The following is a 20917-nucleotide window of genomic DNA, read 5'->3' as shown; positions in this document are numbered from 1 at the left end:
ATTTGTAAGTACCGTAATAGAAAGTACAGATACTTGTGTGAAAATGAAAAATAAGTGATGGTGTAAAATATAGATACCTAAAAAGTGCACTTAAGTACAGTAACAAAGTATTTATACATTGTTACTTGACACCTCAGAAGATGTGTATTAGCATTCTTTAGTGAGTTATAAGGATAGAAATAAGTAATTTTACTACCAGACTTACATTATTCATGCTAACCTGTATGTATATATGGTTGTGTATGCGTAAATGAGCTGATGGTACGGATCACGCGTCCGGGACGGATTAGGTAGTGACAATGCTGAAACAGAACAGTAGCCTTCCTCTGACACATTGCATTAAGTGAAAGATCAACACATTTTAGTCTTAACAAGTAAAACTTTATTGGAATGATACATTTTGCAAAATATTACTTTGTTTATATATATTTTTTTTAAACATACTCATTGTGTTCTAAGGGTATCTGTCAAGTTCTCCAGAGGGTAAGATAGTTAAGACTGTCAAAGGCAAAGATGTACAGTATTGTTTCCCAAAAAAGGTACAATAGACTACACAAGCACTGTACCCAGGTCATGAGGAAAAAAGGTTGACGTTTAGTTTTTTCTTTTTTTCCTTGTTTTTCTGAAAATACAATTAGAAAATATGAACGCAAAACAGCTCAGATGTAAAAAGTGTTATGCTTGAATAAAGTGTGTGGAAATAGAAGGCAAACAGGAGACAAAATTAATGTAGCACAGAGCAGTCAATAGTGTCAAGCTGGCAAAAAAGAATGAAAGCAGCTGACAAAAGTTTGTGTGAGGAAAAGTGTAACAAACAGAAGTTTAATGTCTTTAGTGTCAGGAGTTGATCGCGTTGATTTGCCTTCTACATCTCAAACTCTGATTTTGCTGTTTGTTAGGAAAAAGAGGAAAACTCATTACATGTGCTTTCTTTAAAATACAAAGGTGTACAGAATAAGCACAAATTATTGAAACAGATTAGAAAACGTGTGCTTCATTATCCAGATAATTCATGTTGATGATACGCGGCATAATTTAGTGTAATGTCGGAAAAAGAAACTGAATTTAAAACACAATGTCAGCTCCAGAAACAATGATTTTTTTGTTTTTCTTCCTGTGATGTCTCAGTTCCAGGAAAGGTCTCGCCATCGTCCTGCTTTACAACATGCAAAAAGAAAACCAAGCTCACCAAAGAAACACGTTATAAAAAAAAAAAAAAATACACATCAGGTTTCCAGAGCAGTAAAACATCTCCTTACCAAGACATTCAAAAGGTATCCTGTGTTTGATCTCGATTACATTAAGACACTGCCAATCAATTACTCCTGTCTACTGAAATCACGTAGTTAGAAACATTCTAAAAATGTCATGTTGCAAGACTCTGACAAATAGGTTGATGCACATCAAACAAGTCACACAAGCTCCTGCAGAGAGATGGACATAGTCTAGCACCTCAGGCCTATGAAGGGAAGGTTGGTGGAAGCTTACATCCTTCAAACAAAACAATGAGTTCAGTCAACAAACCAGCACTAAGATTTGGTCTGCGATTGTCTTGCATCCACAGAAATAAACTTGGCAAAAGTAGACAGCTCCAGAATAGCTTCCTTAGCAAAGGAAGCTGGAAACCAGATAAACAAACCTCAAAAGCCCCCTCCCCCAAATTTGGCTGAGTATTAAAACCATGCGACAGGGTTTTAAACAAGAAAGGGGGCAGAAAACAAAAAAAGTCAATAAGAATATCAACATCGGAAACAATATCCAAACATCCGCCCTAAAAGTGAAAACTGAGCAAGACCCAGTCCGGCTTCACTGGGTAATCCCCCATGTTGAATCCATCGTTAAGCCTCGATTTCAGCATCAAACAATCTCAGGTACCTTATTTCAATAAATCCTCAGTCTTCTCTCATCAGAAGTGAAATTGTACAAAAATACCATGCGCGCCCTGTTAGAAAGTTTTGCTACTGTTTTTGCGTATTTATATCCACCAGAGTAACATGTAGACAACTGCGATCAGTTGACAGAAATTAAATGTTGCTTTTACAGCTATGAGACAATGCTGAAAAGATGGATTTTTCCTATGTTTGGTTGTGAAATATGAAAATTAATTAAATGATTTATCATCAGGAGTGTGACCACAATGTTAGCAGCTGCTAAACAACAGCTTATTAACCAACCCTCGAGCACTAAATGACACAAGCACAGAGATCGACATAAAAAGGACAAAATGATCACCAACAGTAGTTGCAAAATGCTCTAGTAAATTCCTCTAAGAGAAAGACAGACTTAAATGCAGACCTCACGCCGACTTCTCTCGGGTCCCTTAAAGATTAAGACCCAGATGAAGTTAAGTGTGATAAATAAATTTCACTCTGATCAAAGAGGTCCTAACTGCTTCAACCGCAAGCAGCGGACGGCATCATCTACCTATGAATCATGCCACATTGAGCAGACAGAAGGCAGGTGCAGAAAGGTTTCAAGCTTTCAATCAAATGGCCACGAGGGTTCAACGTCACCACAGCCAGAACTCTGCACCAACTACACAGTTTGTTTCTTTTTTCCAACCAGTTGGCATTATAGTAGGCACATCTGTTGGACTTGGTATTGCTTGGACAGATTCAGGTTGGAGAGATGAGGGAAACAGGCCAACATTATACAACGATCCCTCTACCGCTGTTAGAGACACCTTGTAGAGTGGGCTTATTCAAAATGGAGCCCAACAGACTCTGTACCTTCAGAGAAATCAGTGCCCTCTCCTTTAAAGACCGCAAATGTGTCATTATACCACCAGAAAGATACAGTTGTAGCGACAGGACTATGCTTGTTCTTGTCCAGACTCTGACACAAAAACAGGAGAGAGAAATAAATGAACAGCAAACTGTTGAGAAACAATCAGAAAAGGCAACACTGCTGGTTCTGTAGATCTTTCTTCACTTTGCCTATCTTACCAATTTGGGGGAGGAGGGGTGGGGGGTAGAGGGCGATTTTACATGGTTTTCCTCATTATAAATGAACAAGTTGTCAGTCCAACCTAGCCTTTCCTTTCCTGTATTCAGATCCTTACTTTCTAAATCTCTGTCCCTCGCTCTGCTACCCCTGGTTGGAATCTAAAACTCTGCAAATTCCTTTGCGCATTTCTCTGTGATGGAAACTCTGATCTCCTCTTCTTCATAGTCGTCGAAGTTGCTTGTGTCGCCGGGGCCTTTGCACTTGGGGATAAAAGGAGCTTCCACCTGGAACACAAAAGATGGCAAAGATTACTACAGTGATAGTGTTATACCAGACAGTGCTCCAACAGCTGGATCAAAGGGAGAAATTAATGCCATGTTTTATTAACAAAGTTCAGTGGGTTTTATTGTGTTTTGGACCAAAATAAACAGACAAAGGAAAGTGCATAAATGGGCATCTGTTTTTTGAATATGTTTTTTTTATTTATTATTATTATAAGAGATTAAAACCAGGAGTGTGTAAATATATTAAGGTACAACCCATTGGTTAATTCACAAATTTGCTGTACCCTATACAAAACTCTTAAAAACTAAAAAAACAAGAACAAATTGGACTTCTTATCACTTTTGTCTAGGATCTACTTTCTTCCTTACGTAAAACAACAGCTTTGTGGAGCTTCTTGCCAAAAGATAATCCATCCTGAGCTCTGGATCTCTGCAGCTCTTCCTGGTTACCACCGCCATGTTGGCAGCTTTCATTATTTATACCTGATAGAGTATTCAAAACTCACGAACTCGTCAAAATCACAAAAGTCATTAAACATATTTTATGTGATAAATTAGGAGGTGGTTATTAGGAGATAAAGGAGATGTAATATTTATTCGTACAACCACTTTTATTGTAGGTACAGGAGCAGCACTTTCTGTATGTGTGGATTGACATGTGGGCTCTAACTAGCCCATAACACCACAGACACATTTCCACTGATCGGAGTTTAATTTAATCACAGTTGAGGAAAACGAGAAAACAGCTGGCCTCACCTTTCTCTGGTAGATGGCAATCCAGTCTGTGGTGGCAAACCACTTGTGACCCTTGATATCGTTGACCCCATTCCTGAGGTTGCCGAAGCGCTTGGTCAGATCCACCTGCAGCAAATTTCTCAACATATCCTTCAGGTCTGAGCTGAAGTGGGATGGGAAACGAACCTACAAACGGTAAAAGCAACAATCCTGAGGACAGCATTCTCAGACCTCAGGAATTTATACCCCCAGATGATTCTGAGGGGACTGAACTAGTCAACAAGTGCCAAACATTTTGTATTGAACGAATGTTATAGCTTAGGAGATAAATAGGGGGAAAAACAATGTATACTTTCAAACTTTTACAATAATGTCAGTTCAGTGAATCTGGGAAAATAATCTGTTGAGACATCAGTTCCTCCACTGCTGAGGTCCAAAAGTCAGGATCAGTCTATAAAACTACACAAAATTACTAAAACTCTTAAATTCTAAACGATAATCAAATCCATGTTCACTGCAGGGTAGATTTAAACCAATACAGGTTTTTTTTAAAGCCGACAGTAATTATTTTGACATCAGTCCAACCAATTAAAAATCCGTTGGGTCCAAATAAAGAAACCAGGAAAGGTCTGGAGACATTTTTAATTAAAATCTGTTACTTTAAACAGCATTAAACACTGAAATAAAATGAGTTGTTTATGCATCCATTTTATAAATTGAATTTTTAAATAAAGATATATATATATATATATATAAAAAGAATATTTTTCTAAACAAAAAAAAAAAAACTTTTAGTAACAAATAAAACAAAACATTAACAGTTGATGGCTAAAGGAGGGAGCACAAATGCATGTCCTTAGCGTGATTTTAAGGCATGGCTGCTGAATGCATTAATGAATCGCTGAACACCGATGCAAGGGAAAAAAAATGCTAAAACAAAAAATATCGCCTGGCTGATATATCAGTTTACCTCTAGTTAAGAGGAAGTGGAACACAATAAAAGAAAACTACAGGAATCAACTTAACCATATGAATGAAAAAGTACGACTATTTCAGGAGAAAAAAATTCAGTCAAAGAATTTCTCTGAATTATCAGCCGATAAATGCTGATGGATAAAAGGTAAGTGGAGGTCAGCCACTGACTGAACTTTAAGGGGCTGAAGAGATTTAACAAAGTTATCCACCTATAAACATCAGTTATTTAGCTTTATACCAAAAAGAAGACCAAATTGCATAGACACCGGGGTCCAATTTATTCCTCCCAACGCTACAGCAAAAATATGTTTCACTAAGAATAATGCAAAGACTGTAACTGAAATATATTTGAACCCAAACCAGTGGGAATTTGATATCAATCTGATAGAAATTTTCACTCAAAAACGGAAAAGAGAGATCAGTGTGTTTCCCCTAAACTCACCTTCCCCGATACAATCTTTTCATAAATCTGAATAGGCTGGTCTGCAAAGAAGGGAGGATAACCTGCAGCCATTTCGTATATCAGAACCCCCAGAGCCCACCAGTCCACTGCCTTATTGTAACCCTGAAAATAGGAGAAAGAAAAAAAAGAAAAAAAAAGAGCATAACTCACACACTCACAATACAAAATGACACAGAACTCCAATACAGCTACAGCTTCTTCTTGACTATGAGCTGCTTGACATGAAGTGAACGCTCACTTTACTGAGGATGATCTCTGGTGCCAGATACTCTGGAGTCCCACAAAGCGTCCAGGTTCGGCCTTTCACTCTTTTTGCAAATCCAAAATCTGTTACCTATAGAGAGCACAGGGCGGGAAGGGTCAGTGCATTAGCCACAGGCTTTATAAGGTGAGACAAAAATCAGTATTGATCTAAAAAAAACAACAAAAACAAAGCAACTTTGAAACTCTCACCTGTATGTAACCCTGCTGATCGATCAGGAGGTTCTCTGGCTTCAGATCTCGGTAAATGAGATCCAAGGAGTGAAGGTATTCAAAGGTCAGTACAATCTGAGCTGCGTAGAAGCGGGCATGTGGTTCACTGCAAAACATTATAACCTCAATATTTACAGTAAAACAATGTGTCAGTAAAGTACTGGGACTCACCAGATTAAAAACTCAGCTTACCTAAATCTACCGATCCTCCTTAAATGTGAGAACATTTCCCCTCCTGGGACATACTCCATCACCATATACAGATTACTGTTATCCTGCAGCCAGACAGCAAAAAGGTTACAATGGCGCAGAACGCTAAGCATAACACACTCCAACAGATGAACATTTGGAGGCAGACCTTAAACGAATGTTCCAGTCGCACCAGAAAAGGAAAATTGACAGCTTGCAGGATACGTTTCTCGTTCAGTGTGTGTTCTATCTGCTTCAGTTTCACTACCTAGGAAAACAATAATGGAAGAAGCCTTAATTACACCTCCTACTTTGCTTTTAAATGCACGACATGCAATTTCAGAACAAACTTACAACAAAGAGATATCTACTCAAACATCTGCACCAAAATTAAGCAACAAACCAAGTTTATGATACAAGTCCTATGAGAGGCCCGACCTTATCAGGAAACACAGTCTGAACGGGGGACCATCAAACCAAGCCCTCACAATCATTTATCATTATTTAGTAAAAAAAAGTTGTGCATCAAGTTTAATCTACCTTTTGTTTGTCAAGTATCTTCATGGCAAAATGCTGGCCTGTCTCTTTGTGTTTAACCAACATGACGCGGCCGAATGAGCCAGTGCCTAAGGTCTTCAAACGCTCGAAGTGATCCAATGCTGCCGTTTGCTGAAAGGCCAGAAAAGGATATAATCAGGAAAACAAAACTCTAAACAAAACCTGATGAAAGAAAAGCACATTTATTAAAATTAACAATTATTAAAATAAAATTTAATAAACCTCGTCCGTTTGACTTTATTTAGCAAATGTAAATTGTGGATGATATTTAGGAAGTGCAGCTGAGGTTTAAAAATGTATGTGCTATTACACGATTTGTCCAGCAGAGGGGGCTTATGTGAAATAAAAATCTAATTAAGCTATTGTATAACTTAAAAAAAACAAAAAAAAAAAACACACGTCAGACTATTTTCTGTGTAAAACTATCTAGCACTGCTTAGAGACAAACAGGACAGGGGGAATGTGTTCATCTATTCACTAACCTGTGCTGGATTTTCCCATTTTTTCAGGAAATCTTCTTTGGCTTTGGCAAGAAACTCCTTCACTGCAAACAGAGGAATAGTGGGTTAAATTAATAGGTTTAAAACCAGAAAAAAAGAGGTGAAAAAAAAAACACAAACAAAGAATCCAAACAAAATCCTGGAGGACATTATTTTGTGTCCTAGCCATAAAGTTTAAAAGGTAACAGAAAATGAGTTGAAAATGTAATACCAGCAATGAAAAATAATGCTCAGAAACCAGTTGGCATGTGTGTGCTTTTCCCTACCAGCCTCAAATCAAAAGAAACACAAAGACAAGTTACAGAAGACGGGCTGGATGTCATGGAGTGAGAAAAACAAAATACAGGAATTGTCCCCCCCTACTTTCACCACATGCTGCTTATTTACGGCTCCTCATGACCAGAGAAGTTTTGCTTAATGAAAAAGCAGCCATTTGTAGCATAAAGGAGCCATTTTTGAGTAGAAAAAACAGAAATAAAATTATTTTCCAAAACAGACTTTAGCTGGAAAACTGAAATCACATCATGCTAAAGTTCATGAGAGCTTTTAAAGCAATACTACTCATGCTCTTCTTTGTAGGACAGAGGAAAGTAAACATGGAAGAGACTATTATCATCAGATATGAATGGCTGTGGACAGATTAATTATGACTTTGCACACACATTGTCATATAGAGAAGTCCTTTTTGCCCCCTTATCTTTATTGGGCTTCTGAGAGCGCACTGTGAGAACATCAAGATAACTAGCCCTTCCTCATTCCTCCCTGCCATGTGTGAACTGGCCATATAAACCCAGGGAATACAGTTTTTTCTGCCACCAGCCTTGGTCACACAACAACTAAAATTAAAAACATATCAGCGGTTTGAAAAAAGGAGTTTATTTAGCCACTAAATCAATCCTTAAAATCAGATCAGGACAAATGCAATTATCTTAACGGCACACGTTTTTGTGCCTAATGCAACACATTTAAAATGACAATGGAAAAAAAATACAGTAACATTAAAATATAAACAGGAAAACAGTGGCTACGTTTACATGGACACAACTAATCGGATTGAAGGCCTAATCAGATCAAAAATGTTTCATGTAAACATGTCAGACTGAAGATTCTAATCCGATTCGGTCCGATCGGATCTAAATTTAATTCCGAATGAGAGAGGTGGTTTTTGCCGATCGCCATTCCGATTGGCGTCCATGTAAACACCCATTCGGATCTAAAGAGTAAAATAATCTTCACTGCGCATGTGTGCGACGTCAGAGTGACGTTTTCCGCCTTGTCAACAACAGGAAATCACCGGTCTCTCTCGCTGTGAACAACATGGCGGGGGGAGTCTAGGAACGCCGACTTATAAGTTAATTTAAAGCTGCAGGAAGCAGGAATTTATCCTCCTCCTCTTCTTCCTCTCCACAGCCCACTCGCTCTCCCACGCCGGTTCAATCGCTCATTCTCTACATTTTCTCTCGGACATTTCGCTGCCAAGCGCTTTTTTCCTCCTCTCTCCTTTTTTCTTTCCGCTCGCTCCGAGCGCTTCGTTTGTCAGGCCTCCCAAAAACCAGACGCAGACAGAACTGCCAAGTTTGGCAGGAAGTTCTGCGCATGCTTAAAAGATTTAATCTGATCCAACGCTTGATACATGTATACACACGTCATGATCGGATCATTCCATTTAGTGTCCATGTAAACGGAGATTTTGAATTTCCGATCAACCAAGGTTTGGATCGGATCGGGGAAATTTTGCGCATGTAAACGTAGCTAATGAGAGAATGATAACGCTGGTTAAGCCTTTCAGGATTATGTAAATTTTTATCTAGCTAATCAATGCCCAACAAACTAGCTGGGGCACTTTAGATAAAGAAAGCCAGTGGTCAACAGAGTGTAAGTGCATTGTAATTCATGTATCAGTTCAGGGCTTTAAATGTTGACACAAATTATCCTCCCTTTGAACTGGATTACCTAAATAATAATAAAATCCTTCTGAATGAATCTATCCATCTACATAAATTCATTGGGGAAGTCCATTTAAACCAACAATCCTAACTAAGGTGGTCTGATTTCCTGCCGACTCTCCAAAGACTATCAGCTCCGACAATGGGATGGGAGAAAGCCAGCAAAAATGGCAGAGACTAAAGTTCATGTAAACATGCCAGGAGTACTGCGGCTCCCACAGAGAGCAATGAAAGCAGACTGGTCGCCAGGGAGAAAACATTTCCCGGGAAAGTTGCTCAACTTCCACTTCCAAGCATAAAGAGCCAAAAATGGAGCAACTGATGGGGAATAGTGGAGCCCAGCTGAGGAAAAATGAGGATGTAGTGAATGTAGGATCAGCAGCTGTCCTAAAGTCTGATGGTCTTTATCTAATTAGCCTTGTCTGATAAGCAGTAGGAAGTTGACAGTCATGACTACTCTGTAGCTGCAAATGGATGCAAAAAAAAAAAATAAAAAAAGAAAAGCTTCACACGGTACCCTGAAATTCCTTACCATCTGGCAGGACTATGGGTACCTCTGGTGCAGCAGCCTCTGCTGAGCGCGACCCAGATTCGCTTGAGCGCGAGGATGACTCCCTCTTGCTTGCATGCCTTCTGGAGCTCTTCCTGTCACACATTAGCCTCGCAAAGTCTTCCCTGTGCTTCTTCCTCACAGCCACTGACTCATGACCTGTCCTCCTCTCGGAGAGCTATCTGGCCAGAACAGCAACCAAAAACCTTGAAGAAAGCCAGTCGGGCGTCCTCGCCAGCGGACAGTATTGAGGTTCTCCAAAGGCCGAGGCTTTGTTTGGAGACCAGGTTTAAAGAGTAGCATCCACTTCCACTGAGCAGCGGTGCTCGCCTTAACACTCATTCAGATCAATTGGACCCTTGCTTGGTTTGTATCAATATTTATTCTGTACACAAAGTGCTCTCTGCTGTTCCCTCTCATGTTAAACACACATAAACACACATGCACACACACAGGGGCTATATATTGATCTAAACAGGGGCATAATCACCCAGGGGGAGGGGCAAAAAACACTAGCTGGTATATTAAACCAGCCCAGAGTTAAAGTCCTATAGAAACTAGGCCTCTGTAAAGCCCCCTGAGATGAAGCAGACACTAATAGATGCAGGTCAAACTGCCCCTAATTAGCAGAACCAATCAGATTTCCCTTTTTTTGATGGAAAACTTTTTGAGATGATCGTTGTTTTTCGATGAACATAACGAGTGTTTCTCTCGAGTGAAAAGGCAAAACAAGAACGGCCTGCTTTTTTTTTCTCTAAGCCCAAATGTACCACTAAGCCCCGCATAGTGCCAGGGCTGAATTGATCCTAGAAAAATCAATCCAACATCTCTCCCCTGGGCCTCTCTGGCCAACTCTGACGCAGAAACTGAAGGGTTATATTAGGCCAGGCCAACCGACATTACACAGTAAAAGCATAAAAAATCAGGTCTTCCTGTTCAGCCAGTCTGGTTCAGATGGATTAAAAAGTCAACGTGTTGCAGAATCAAAGGGTTAAAGCAGAAAACGGAGACATGTTTAGGTTAGAAATGTGCTTGCCAGTCTACAAAGTTGAAAAATCAATTTCTGACATAAGCTGCATCTACCCAGGGGGCACTTCCTGAAAAACCCACCAATGGAAAGTTGTTTTATAATCTAATGTCCTGAAACAGAGGCCAGAGAAATGACTAAGAGTTAAGGACCACAAGATGAATTTCTCTTCTCTTTGAGTTTATCTTGTTTCTGCTTAAAATCAGGTACAGGTGCTGGTCATAAAATTAGAATATCATGAAAAAGTAGATTGATTTCAGTAATTCCATTTAAAAAGTGAAACTTGTATATTATATTCATACATTACATACAAACTCATATATTTCAGATGTTTATTTTGTTTAATTTTGATGATTACAAATGACAACAAATGAAAATCTCAAATTCATCATATCAGAAAATTAGAATATTGTGAAAAGGTTCAAAATTGATGGCCCCTGGTGCCACACTCTAATCAGCTAATTAACTCAAACCACCTGCAAAAGCCTTTAAATGGTCTTTCAGTCTAGTTCTATAGGCTACACAATCATGGGGAAGACTGCTGACTTGACAGTTGTCCAAAAGACGACCATCGACACCTTGCACAAGGAGGGCAAGACACAAAAGGTCATCGCTAAAGAGGCTGGCTGTTCACAGAGCTCAGTGTCCAAGCACATTAATAGAGAGGCGAAGGGAAGGAAAAGATGTGGTCGAAAAAAGTGTACAAGCAAGAGAGATAATCGCACCCTGGAGAGGATTGTGAAACAAAACCCCTTCAAAAATGTGGGGGAGATTCACAAAGAGTGGACTGCAGCTGGAGTGAGTGCTTCAAGAACCACCACACACAGACGTATGAAAGACATGGGTTTCTGCTGTCGCATTCCTTGTGTCAGGCCACTCTTGAACCACAGACAGCGTCAGAAGCGTCTTGCCTGGGCTAAAGAGAAACAGGACTGGACTGCTGGTGAGTGGTCCAAAGTCATGTTCTCTGATGAAAGTAAATTTTGCATTTCCTTTGGAAATCAAGGTCCCAGAGTCTGGAGGAAAAGAAGAGAGGCACTTCATCCACGTTGCTTGAAGTCCAGTGTAAAGTTTCCACAGTCAGTGATGGTTTGGGGTGCCATGTCATCTGCTGGTGTTGGTCCATTGTGTTTTCTGAGGTCCAGGGTCAACGCAGCCACATACCAGGAAGTTTTAGAGCACTTCATGCTTCCTGCAGCTGACCAACTTTTTGGAGATGCAGATTTCATTTTCCAACAGGACTTGGCACCTGCACACAGTGCCAAAGCTACCAGTACCTGGTTGAAGGACCATGGTATCCCTGTTCTTAATTGGCCAGCAAACTCTCCTGACCTTAACCCCATAGAAAATCTATGGGGTATTGTGAAGAAGAAGATGCAATACACCAGACCCAACAATTCAGAAGAGCTAAAAGCCACTATTAGAGCAACCTGGGCTATCATAACACCTGAGCAGTGCCACAGACTGATCGACTCCATGCCACGCCGCATTGCTGCAGTAATACAGGCCAAAGGAGGCCCAACTAAATACTGAGTGCTGTACATGCTCATACTTTTCATGTTCATACTTTTCAGTTGGCCAACATTTCTATAAATCCTTTGTTTTTATTGGTCTTCAGTAATATTCTAATTTTCTGATATGATGAATTTGAGATTTTCATTTGTTGTCATTTGTAATCATCAAAATTAAACAAAATAAACATCTGAAATATATGAGTTTGTATGTAATGTATGAATATAATATACAAGTTTCACTTTTTAAATGGAATTACTGAAATCAATCTACTTTTTCATGATATTCTAATTTTATGACCAGCACCTGTATGTGAGAACACAGGAGTCTCGACCAATTAAATATTTTTTTAAATGATCAGTGTTACCTTGTTAAGAATGCAGAGGAAAAAAAAGAATCCCACTTATTTTATTCTTCTAGAAAAGTCCATCATATGCACACACCTCTAGAGCTAAGAAACAACCAAGCACTGTATATGATGAGCAGCTGAAGAAATGACAGCCACAGGCGAGGCGACAGTAGCTGCTCTCTAGACCTAATAGAATACTTTGATAAAATCAAACTGTCACTGAGAGCTAATGTAGACTTTGGGGAACTGACCAAATAAAATTTTGCTCTTCCCTTTTTTGTAAACCACATGTAAAAAATTATTAAACTAAACTGTTATTAAAGCTACAGTGTGTAATTTTCAGCGACATCTAACGTCCAGACTGCAGAAACATGAACGTCTCCCCCCCACCGCTTCTCCCCCCCCCCAACAGTACGGCGAGCGTTACGGGACAAAATGTCTTCCACGACGTCCGCATCACCTACCTTCTCAAGTGATGAGGTTTGTTTACATAGATCATTTTACAGATAGTATTTCATTAGTCTGTGTAGGGTATAGATTTCATGTAGACTTTAGATAATAAATATACCCGTTATTTTTTCTACGTCGTTGTGACGTTTTGGTGAGCTGCTTTGCATGGTGATATAAACAGACGAAGTAATTGTAGTCATTAGTTTAACAGCGAGATTGTGTTCGCTGGAAGAATATATATTCCCTGTTTACAGAGTCCAAGTCTTGTTTGTGGCACGGGGGTTACAAGGCAAGGAAGAGGGAGAGGAAGAGGGCAGAGAGGCCAGGGTGGGCGTGCAGCCAGGGCCAGGCGAGGGAGAGGTGCCAGCGGGGAGGAAAGGCTTGAAGATCTCCAAAGGAGCCGGAGAGAAGTAACCAAGGTATATATCCAGAAAATTATTTTACAGAAAATTACTGAATCATTACCTGTGTAACGTCAGGGACGTTGCTGAATAAGTATACTGGAGAGTAACAGCATCATCACGCAGCATATTATTGTTTTAGACAGGTCTGAGCATCCTGTACTCCAAAAACTGCAGCGATATTAGACAATTGTGTGTGTAGGATTAATTACCTGTCCAAGAGAAAACTGGCAACTTGAGCGTCACTTTGAAAACCTTTTTCCTCCATCAGTGACTTCCATCGTGTAAATGCCGTGCCAATGTTGATCCGTGTTTTTTGTCGTTTCTTGTCACGCTTGCGTTTATTCTCGTCGTGTTTCCGCTTCTTAGATGACGGGGGTTCGGTTTCCACCGCTTTTCGTTGTGATACAGAGTAGGCATGATCCTCCATTCGTCTGATGTTTGGCCACACAGTGCCAAAACAGTTTGCAAAGTCACTCATGCCTGCCGCCTTGTTCACCTTTCTTGTTACTGAAGCGCAGTATACCTGCTTCTTCTTCTTCGGTTTCAGGCAGACTAAACGCTTCTCAGGCATAATACTGCCATCTACTGTTCAGTACCGTCTCAGTTAATCTCTCTCAACTTGCCGTAGTTATTTTTGAGCGTAATGGGAGATCTCGCAATCGCTAGTTTGTTGCCTCTGCGCTTGCCGTAGCGCAAAGATGTCTGCCCCCATGGCTGCGAGACCCGCTCCTATGTAATTATAAATAACAAATTCTAAGGCAACGCAAATATTATGGTTAAAAGGCTGAGCTCATAGGTGATGATAAATAACATAGTTATGTATAATATATTAAATTTCTGACTTTATATCCCTGTAATTATTACACACTGTAGCTTTAAATGTGATTAAGGCTGTTAAAACTCAACAGCCAAAATACTAAATATTATTTCTTGACTTTTTTTCAAATTTCCTGTCAATAGGGCTAAAATGATTAAGCGAAATTATTTGTGATAACCGATTGCACTCAGAATTTATTCATGATAAATCAATGATTTTAAATAATTGTCAGCAAATCCTGTTATCTATCCATTATTTATTTTGGTATAGAGACTCTAAAACATGCCATGAAAGAACAGCCTATTACATGCAGCAATTAAGACTAAACTATAGGAAACACAGGCCACCACCTGTCGTCTACATTTCATTTAAAATGAGTTATAGTTTTCCCCCCCATTATCCAAACATTTGTTTAATTAGACATGTTAATTTACAAAAACTTTTTTCTAGAGTAATCAAAATAAGTGACTAATTAATCCACTGCTAATATAGTTAATAGCTGCGGCCCTAATTGCAACTGCTAAACAGCCTTCATCAGGGTGTAACATCTTTTGGCTGCTTCTTTTTGCATAATATCTTAAACACCGCATTTTCTTTTTTTTTTTTTTTTACTAAAGACATAACTTTTGTGTTTAAAGAGGAGCAAGAGAAAGGAGCCGATATAAAAGCCTGCAGTGTCAAGTATGGAAGACTAAATAAAACTTGAATCTTTAGACAAATTTTGATACAAATAAGCATTAATACTTTTTTATGCATGTCAGTTACTTGAATATTGTTGATTTTGATGAAGTTAAACATAAGTGCAAAGCTAGTAACATAGATACTCCACGAGAAGTTTTTTCTCGCCTTTACAGCAAAACAATGTCATTTTGATCCCGCAGCTCAGTTTTGGGAGCTTTCGCTGATTTTTCTCGCCACAACTTGTGGCCAGATTTTTTTTTTCTTGCAGCAAGGCTGGAACTAATCATTATCGATTAATGTGTCAATTATATTTTCGATTAACCAATAATCAGATAGCACAAGGTTCCCTGAAAATGATGAAACTAAACCAGGTGAAACTAAAACTTTTCCACTTGTGGTATTCTGGATGAAGCATATCGACAGACGATATGCTTATCAAAGATGCTTAATTTCTGTAAAATCTTGGTATAAGTACTGCTCTAAGTGAGTGGCTCTGTCAGCTAAAGGCATGTGTTAGAGTCTATATTCCAGTAAACAATTAAGCAATGACTAAATTAGTTGACGATTATTTCAATAATCGATTAATCTGATTGTTTCATCCGTAGTTCCACAATAGCTGTGTGATTGGTAAGAGTTCAGAAGGAAGTCGAGTAGGAAAAGTGGAGATTTGTTTCATGGCCTTTTGTGAGTGAAATGTAAGCTAAATCGGAAAAAAATAGCTAAATAGGAAATGGAACCAGCCAATGCAAAACACCTGCTGAAAGAATTAAACCCATATCTTATTACGATAATGAAAAACAGAAAAGTGAGAGTCTGTAGAGAAATGCCCAACTGCTACCACATCTGTTAATATGGGCCACAGCCCACACCTCTGTCCACAAAATGAACCAGCTCTTATGTCCTGGAACAGAAAATAAAATTTATATAACTATATATGCTAGATTAATGCCATTTTCCTTATTTTTTTGCATTAGTATTACCCAAAAAAGATTACAAAGAAACTAAAAATGGATAATAAACTACTTGGATATTGTTCCAAATATGGCTGCAACTAACAATTATTTAGCAAAAATTATTAATCTGTCAACTATTTTTGCGATAGCAAAAGTTTCCTTACAGATGACCATTCGTGAAATTAAACCAGGTGAAGCTAAAACTTTTCCACTTTAAGAGTTCTGGAAGAGCATATTGACAGACAAAAAAGATTTTTATCATAAATGCAAAATGTTTGCGTATTTTATTTTATTTATTTTTTACAATTTGGTATAACTGCTGTCCAAGATGGGTTGCTCTGTCAGTTAAAGACACCTTTTAGAGTCTCTACACTCCGGTTAACGATTAATCAATTACTAAATTAGTTGACGATTATTACAACAATCGATTAATCCAATAAATTGTTTCAGCCATAATTCTAACCATTTGCTGACTTTGCTTTTTAGCTTCTGAGTAAAACATGCATGATTTTCTTTTTGGTAACAAGCAACATTAGTTAAAGAAATCCTGATTAAATGACACCAAGCAAAAAGTTTGTAAACATGCCCGCTCATTGAAAACGTTTTCCCCGAAGTCTACACTCAAGATTGCCCTTTGTATTCTAAAATCCCTCAACCTGTTAATGATAATTTATCCACAGAGAACAAAAGTTTAATAGTAACATCAGATGTTATTTTTTTTTTAAAGTTGGGGGTTTTATAACTAACATTTTCTCAATCTGTAGTTGAGTAGAAAAGAGTCATGTTTAGGCAGCTGTTAAAAAAAGTGATTATAATATAATTTCCCTTATTCGGTAAAAGGCTGTTTGGACATATTTCCAGACAGGATATGATGTGCTGTTATGGTTAAACCATTCTTAAACTACAATTGGCAAGCTTTAAGAGATGTCTTTCTATCACCAGACAATTATAGGCTCAAACCAAGCAACAAGCCCCACTTAGAAATCACCTAATATAGTCTAATAATAATTGCAGCGAAGTCTGATTAATAATATCTGCATCACACGGTTTCTCATATTGTCAGACTTTAGCAAAACATCAAAAAATGATTTTCTCAACAGCGAAAAATTAAACACTACCCGATAAACTTAAGGATGTTTATTCTAAATCAAAACCAATAACAAACTGTTTAATGGAGCATCATTATAAACACAATAACCATTTCATGTTAACATTTCTTTAAATAAACCACATTTGCAAGAATCAAAAATAGTCTCATACTGACTTTGTCTAACTATCGGTCAAACGCAACTCCAAATCTAACAGCATACTAAATGTTATAATAGGAACATGTTTAAAATCAATGACCTGCCAGCACTGTACCATCACTTATGCCAACATCTAGATCTTGAACAGTAAGAATCAGAATTAACTATAAGCTTTATAAACCCACTGGTTAGTGAAGAAAATGCAGGTTTGCCAAACCAGTCAACTGAATCTGATGCAGACCACATTAGATTTTCTGAACACATTTCTACCAGCTACTACAGAGAACATAAATAAAAACAGATGGATTTAAATGTGTTAACTTTGGGTCTGCTTCCAAAGTTGACATTTCTGTTCTTCAGGTTCCCAAATTAGCTGACTGGCACATCAACAGCGTGGTCTGCTGCTAATCAGCATAGGCTAATAACAAAGCCCCTTTATGCAGAGAGAGGAAGTGATGAGAGTGATCCAAACAATGGCATAAAAACAGCTCCACCCATAACCCCGTGTTTTGTCCAGCTCCAACATGACAACTCACTTGAGCTGCAGGCCTCTAGCTCCTCCTGTGGTCTGTGATGTGTCCCTTCTCCACTGTTCATGTCCCCCAGACACGGTCCAGCTCGGTGAAACAACCTTCCTGCCAGCTTGTGAATAACAGACATCCTAAAAGGCCACAGAAGGCAAACCGACAGCCTTTGTAGCGTTACGTCCCAGCAGTATGTCCAGATCTTTTACTAAACTACAAACCCACAAGATAAAAAAAAATAAAAAAATAAAACATGTAAAGGTTACAAACTTTCAATAAGCCTTACTGGCTGTGTATAGTCTATAGAACCGGAGAGGTGATGGCCGACTGTGCAAAGCCTGGGCTGGACCTTCCTTACTCCTTCACTTCCTGCCGCAGCTCAGTCTGTCCGCCCTGCTTCTTCCTGTGGGCCAGAAATTAGCCCTCTATACAAGCGCAGTTCCTCACTATACTTTTGTTTTTCCGTCCGTCGGTGTCAGAGAACACGCACCTGAAAAAATCCTCCACAAACACTTTCCTTTTCCCATAGAAACCAAAATGTCCTGCCATGTTGTGTCTAATCGCTGGCTGCTCTGTGGAAAAAATGACACCTCTGGGTGTGTGGCTCTAAAATCCCTGGTCTGCACCTGTCTCTGGAGATCAGGGTGGACCAACAACAATCAGGCTGATAAGAATGCGAAGCATGAGATATAGTCAAACCTGAAACGACCACCTCCTCTGTCCTTCCAATAATTAATTTCATCCCTACAAAAAAAAGAAAAAACAACAGAAACTGTGTTCTATTCTAAATCATTCAATCATAAATACAAAACAATTTGCAAACTATGATATCCAAAGGGTCTGAAGTCACAGAGACTGGGGCTCACACCCACACTCTAGCAGTAACAAGTAGCTGATGATCATTTCACAGCTCCACGTTCAGATTTTGCACACTAAGAGACTATTACTGCTGTTATAAAGAAGCAGATAAAAGGTTACCCTTCTGTAATTCTGTACGCCTGATGAGATAAAAAAAAAAAAAAGTTTAGATCAGTTCTTAAAAACAACCTTTAGATAACTTGTAATAACACTGCATGATGATAAAACTTTGTTCAAGTCACAGAGAACAAAAGCATAAAACAATTGCTCCAGATCAGGGCAGAATGTAAACCCAGAAAACACAGGCGACACATACAGGCACCCTTGTATCAAACTGCCCTCATCACATGGTGTTCAAGAGACTCTTCAACTCCTAAGTTTCTGCCTGGAGTAGATCATCATCATGCATCATATGACTCAGCCCTGGTATCTCTTATTTCTTTGAACTATTAACAAACAACTCAATATTCAATTTGCAACTCACTAAATGCTAATTAAATAACTTCACCTTAATGACAGACCTTTGTGAAACGTTCTACATCTGAATTCTGATGCATATGTATTCTTGTTGCAAAGTGGTGACTTGGAAAAAAGATCTGCAAACCATAAACCTCAAGAAAACCTATGACTTTTCCACAGATCTTGCTGCTGTTGTAACCACTGGTACCTCTGAACATAACCTGGGGCTTAAGATCACGAGCTTTCCCACAGGATGAGACTGAATAGCAGCTACTGCTGATGACTGTGATCCAAATATTTGGCCTGACTTTGCGTGTGAGTGAATGAGATAATCTAAAATCCTGCATTATTTATCAATTATTAGCCCATAAACTGCTGTCATGTCGAGAGAGCATGGCAGTAAATGGTTAAACCCAAAACTATTTACACTTATTTGATACATAAAATGCTGTTTGTATATGCTTGGATTTTATTAACCATATTTTTTGTATAATCAGAAACAATATTGTTTTTATTTCAGGTAGTAACCATGATCAGAAACATAACCATGGCCAACTCAATGAAAACAAATCATATCAAGTTATAAATAGCCACTACTACATTATGCAATTATATTATTTTGCTGCTGTCAAACTGGGTGTACTCACCACTTTCCATTTCATTGCCTTTCTTCGCGGTGGGCGTGTTGCCCATGATTGCAGCCTGATAGTGGTGCCTCTCGGTCCGATTGACTCTCTCTGAAAAGTCGCTTGGTTCTAGTAATCCACTAAGGAAGTCGTTGAACTCGACGAAGCTGTCAGCTAGCTATACTAGCTGGTGGTTAGCATTATTAAAAACGAATGCAGTGGAAAATTATTCTTTTCGCGTTTCTTCGTTCAGTTGTGAGTACGAAAAAAAAAAAACTCCAGTCAGAAGACCGTCGCCAATCCTGGAGCTAAAACTGACTGCTGGTTAGCTAAGCTCGCGAAGATAGCAAGCAGATATCAGCTTACTGACGTTAGCTCAAAGAATTCCAACAGAGCGCCGACGAATCCTGCAGTTGTCAATCTGCTTCTCCTTTATTCCACAGGCGGTTCGGTCTTCTCCAATATCCGGTTCCGATGCAAATCGTCGAAATGTGTTTTTATGTGTTTTTTTTTTAAACTAGCAAGCTGACATTAGCATTTAGCGTTCCTTGCAGTCAGATCCTGGCCTTAACGAACCAGGTGCTGTCTCGGGCCTTGGATTGACAGAATTTGTTTCTGGTTAACCCGTTTTTTTCAACAGTCGGTTATTTTAACTGATATGTTTCCATTCGTCCCTTGACAAGCCGTGAAGTGCAACAACAAAATCCTGCGACCGACCACCTGATAGTCGATTCTCCGGATCAACAGACCTCTTCCATTAATCTTCAGACCGCAAGGGAAACTCCAGTCACCCATCCATCCATCTGGTCCCGCCTCTTCTCGTTTCTGATTCGCTGATACTCAAAAATGTCCATGACGAATGACACAGAGAAAGCTCTTATTGGATGAGCAGGAGTGTAACAAAACATTGCATTGATGCGATTGGTTCCTTGAAGCCAATGTCCCACCCTCCTGACTTGTCACTAACCATTACGCATGTGCGTGTATTTTTGGCTTTAAACTATAAAATACTAGCCTTACACCGATACAATTAGGCAGAGAACAACAGTTACATTCTTCACAGTTCAATGATTGTTTCAGTTATACTGATATTTCAGCTAGTTTACACGGCCAATGTAACTGGGCGTGACGTTAACACGGGCTATTTTTAGTAAAATGTGACAATACGAAGAGAACACAGCTGGCACTTTAGTTCAAATCAGATGTATAAATTCTGAATACAGAAAATAACATTTGCCTGCAAGTGAAAAAAAAGAGCCTGGCACAGAAAGATAAAAAAATTATTATTTTTTTATTCGTAATATAAGACTGCAATCAGGTATTTTAAATCAAATCAATTAATGTCGGGACAAGATAAGCATAAAAAAAAATCTGTGCAGCTGTATCATTT

General features: G+C 38.9%; 1 protein-coding gene across 3 annotated transcripts; it reads right to left on the bottom strand.

The window, feature by feature from the left end:
- Positions 1-359: 359 nt before the first annotated feature.
- Positions 360-20345, bottom strand: prkacaa (protein kinase, cAMP-dependent, catalytic, alpha, genome duplicate a). Of its 3 annotated transcripts, none has more exons than XM_038302563.1 (10): positions 19549-20345; positions 7107-7168; positions 6607-6735; positions 6236-6334; positions 6070-6152; positions 5857-5983; positions 5642-5737; positions 5383-5505; positions 3987-4151; positions 360-3230 (listed from the first exon to the last, which is right to left on the bottom strand). In XM_038302563.1, the coding sequence occupies exons 1-10, from the start codon at positions 19592-19594 to the stop codon at positions 3105-3107; spliced, it is 1056 nt and encodes a 351-aa protein (XP_038158491.1). In that variant the 5' UTR covers positions 19595-20345; the 3' UTR covers positions 360-3104. The 3 variants fall into 3 exon arrangements, with proteins under 3 accessions (XP_038158491.1, XP_038158490.1, XP_038158489.1); XM_038302562.1 differs by lacking the exon at positions 19549-20345 and adding an exon at positions 17597-17752; XM_038302561.1 differs by lacking the exon at positions 19549-20345 and adding an exon at positions 9603-9753.
- Between the last annotated feature and the right edge of the window lie 572 nt (positions 20346-20917).

The sequence above is a fragment of the Cyprinodon tularosa genome, unplaced genomic scaffold (assembly GCF_016077235.1).
Source record: "Cyprinodon tularosa strain WSP-4 unplaced genomic scaffold, ASM1607723v1 ctg495, whole genome shotgun sequence".
In the NCBI taxonomy this organism is placed as follows: domain Eukaryota; kingdom Metazoa; phylum Chordata; class Actinopteri; order Cyprinodontiformes; family Cyprinodontidae; genus Cyprinodon; species Cyprinodon tularosa.
Note: the sequence above shows the minus strand (reverse complement) of the source record. Positions and strands in the feature narration are given on the sequence as shown.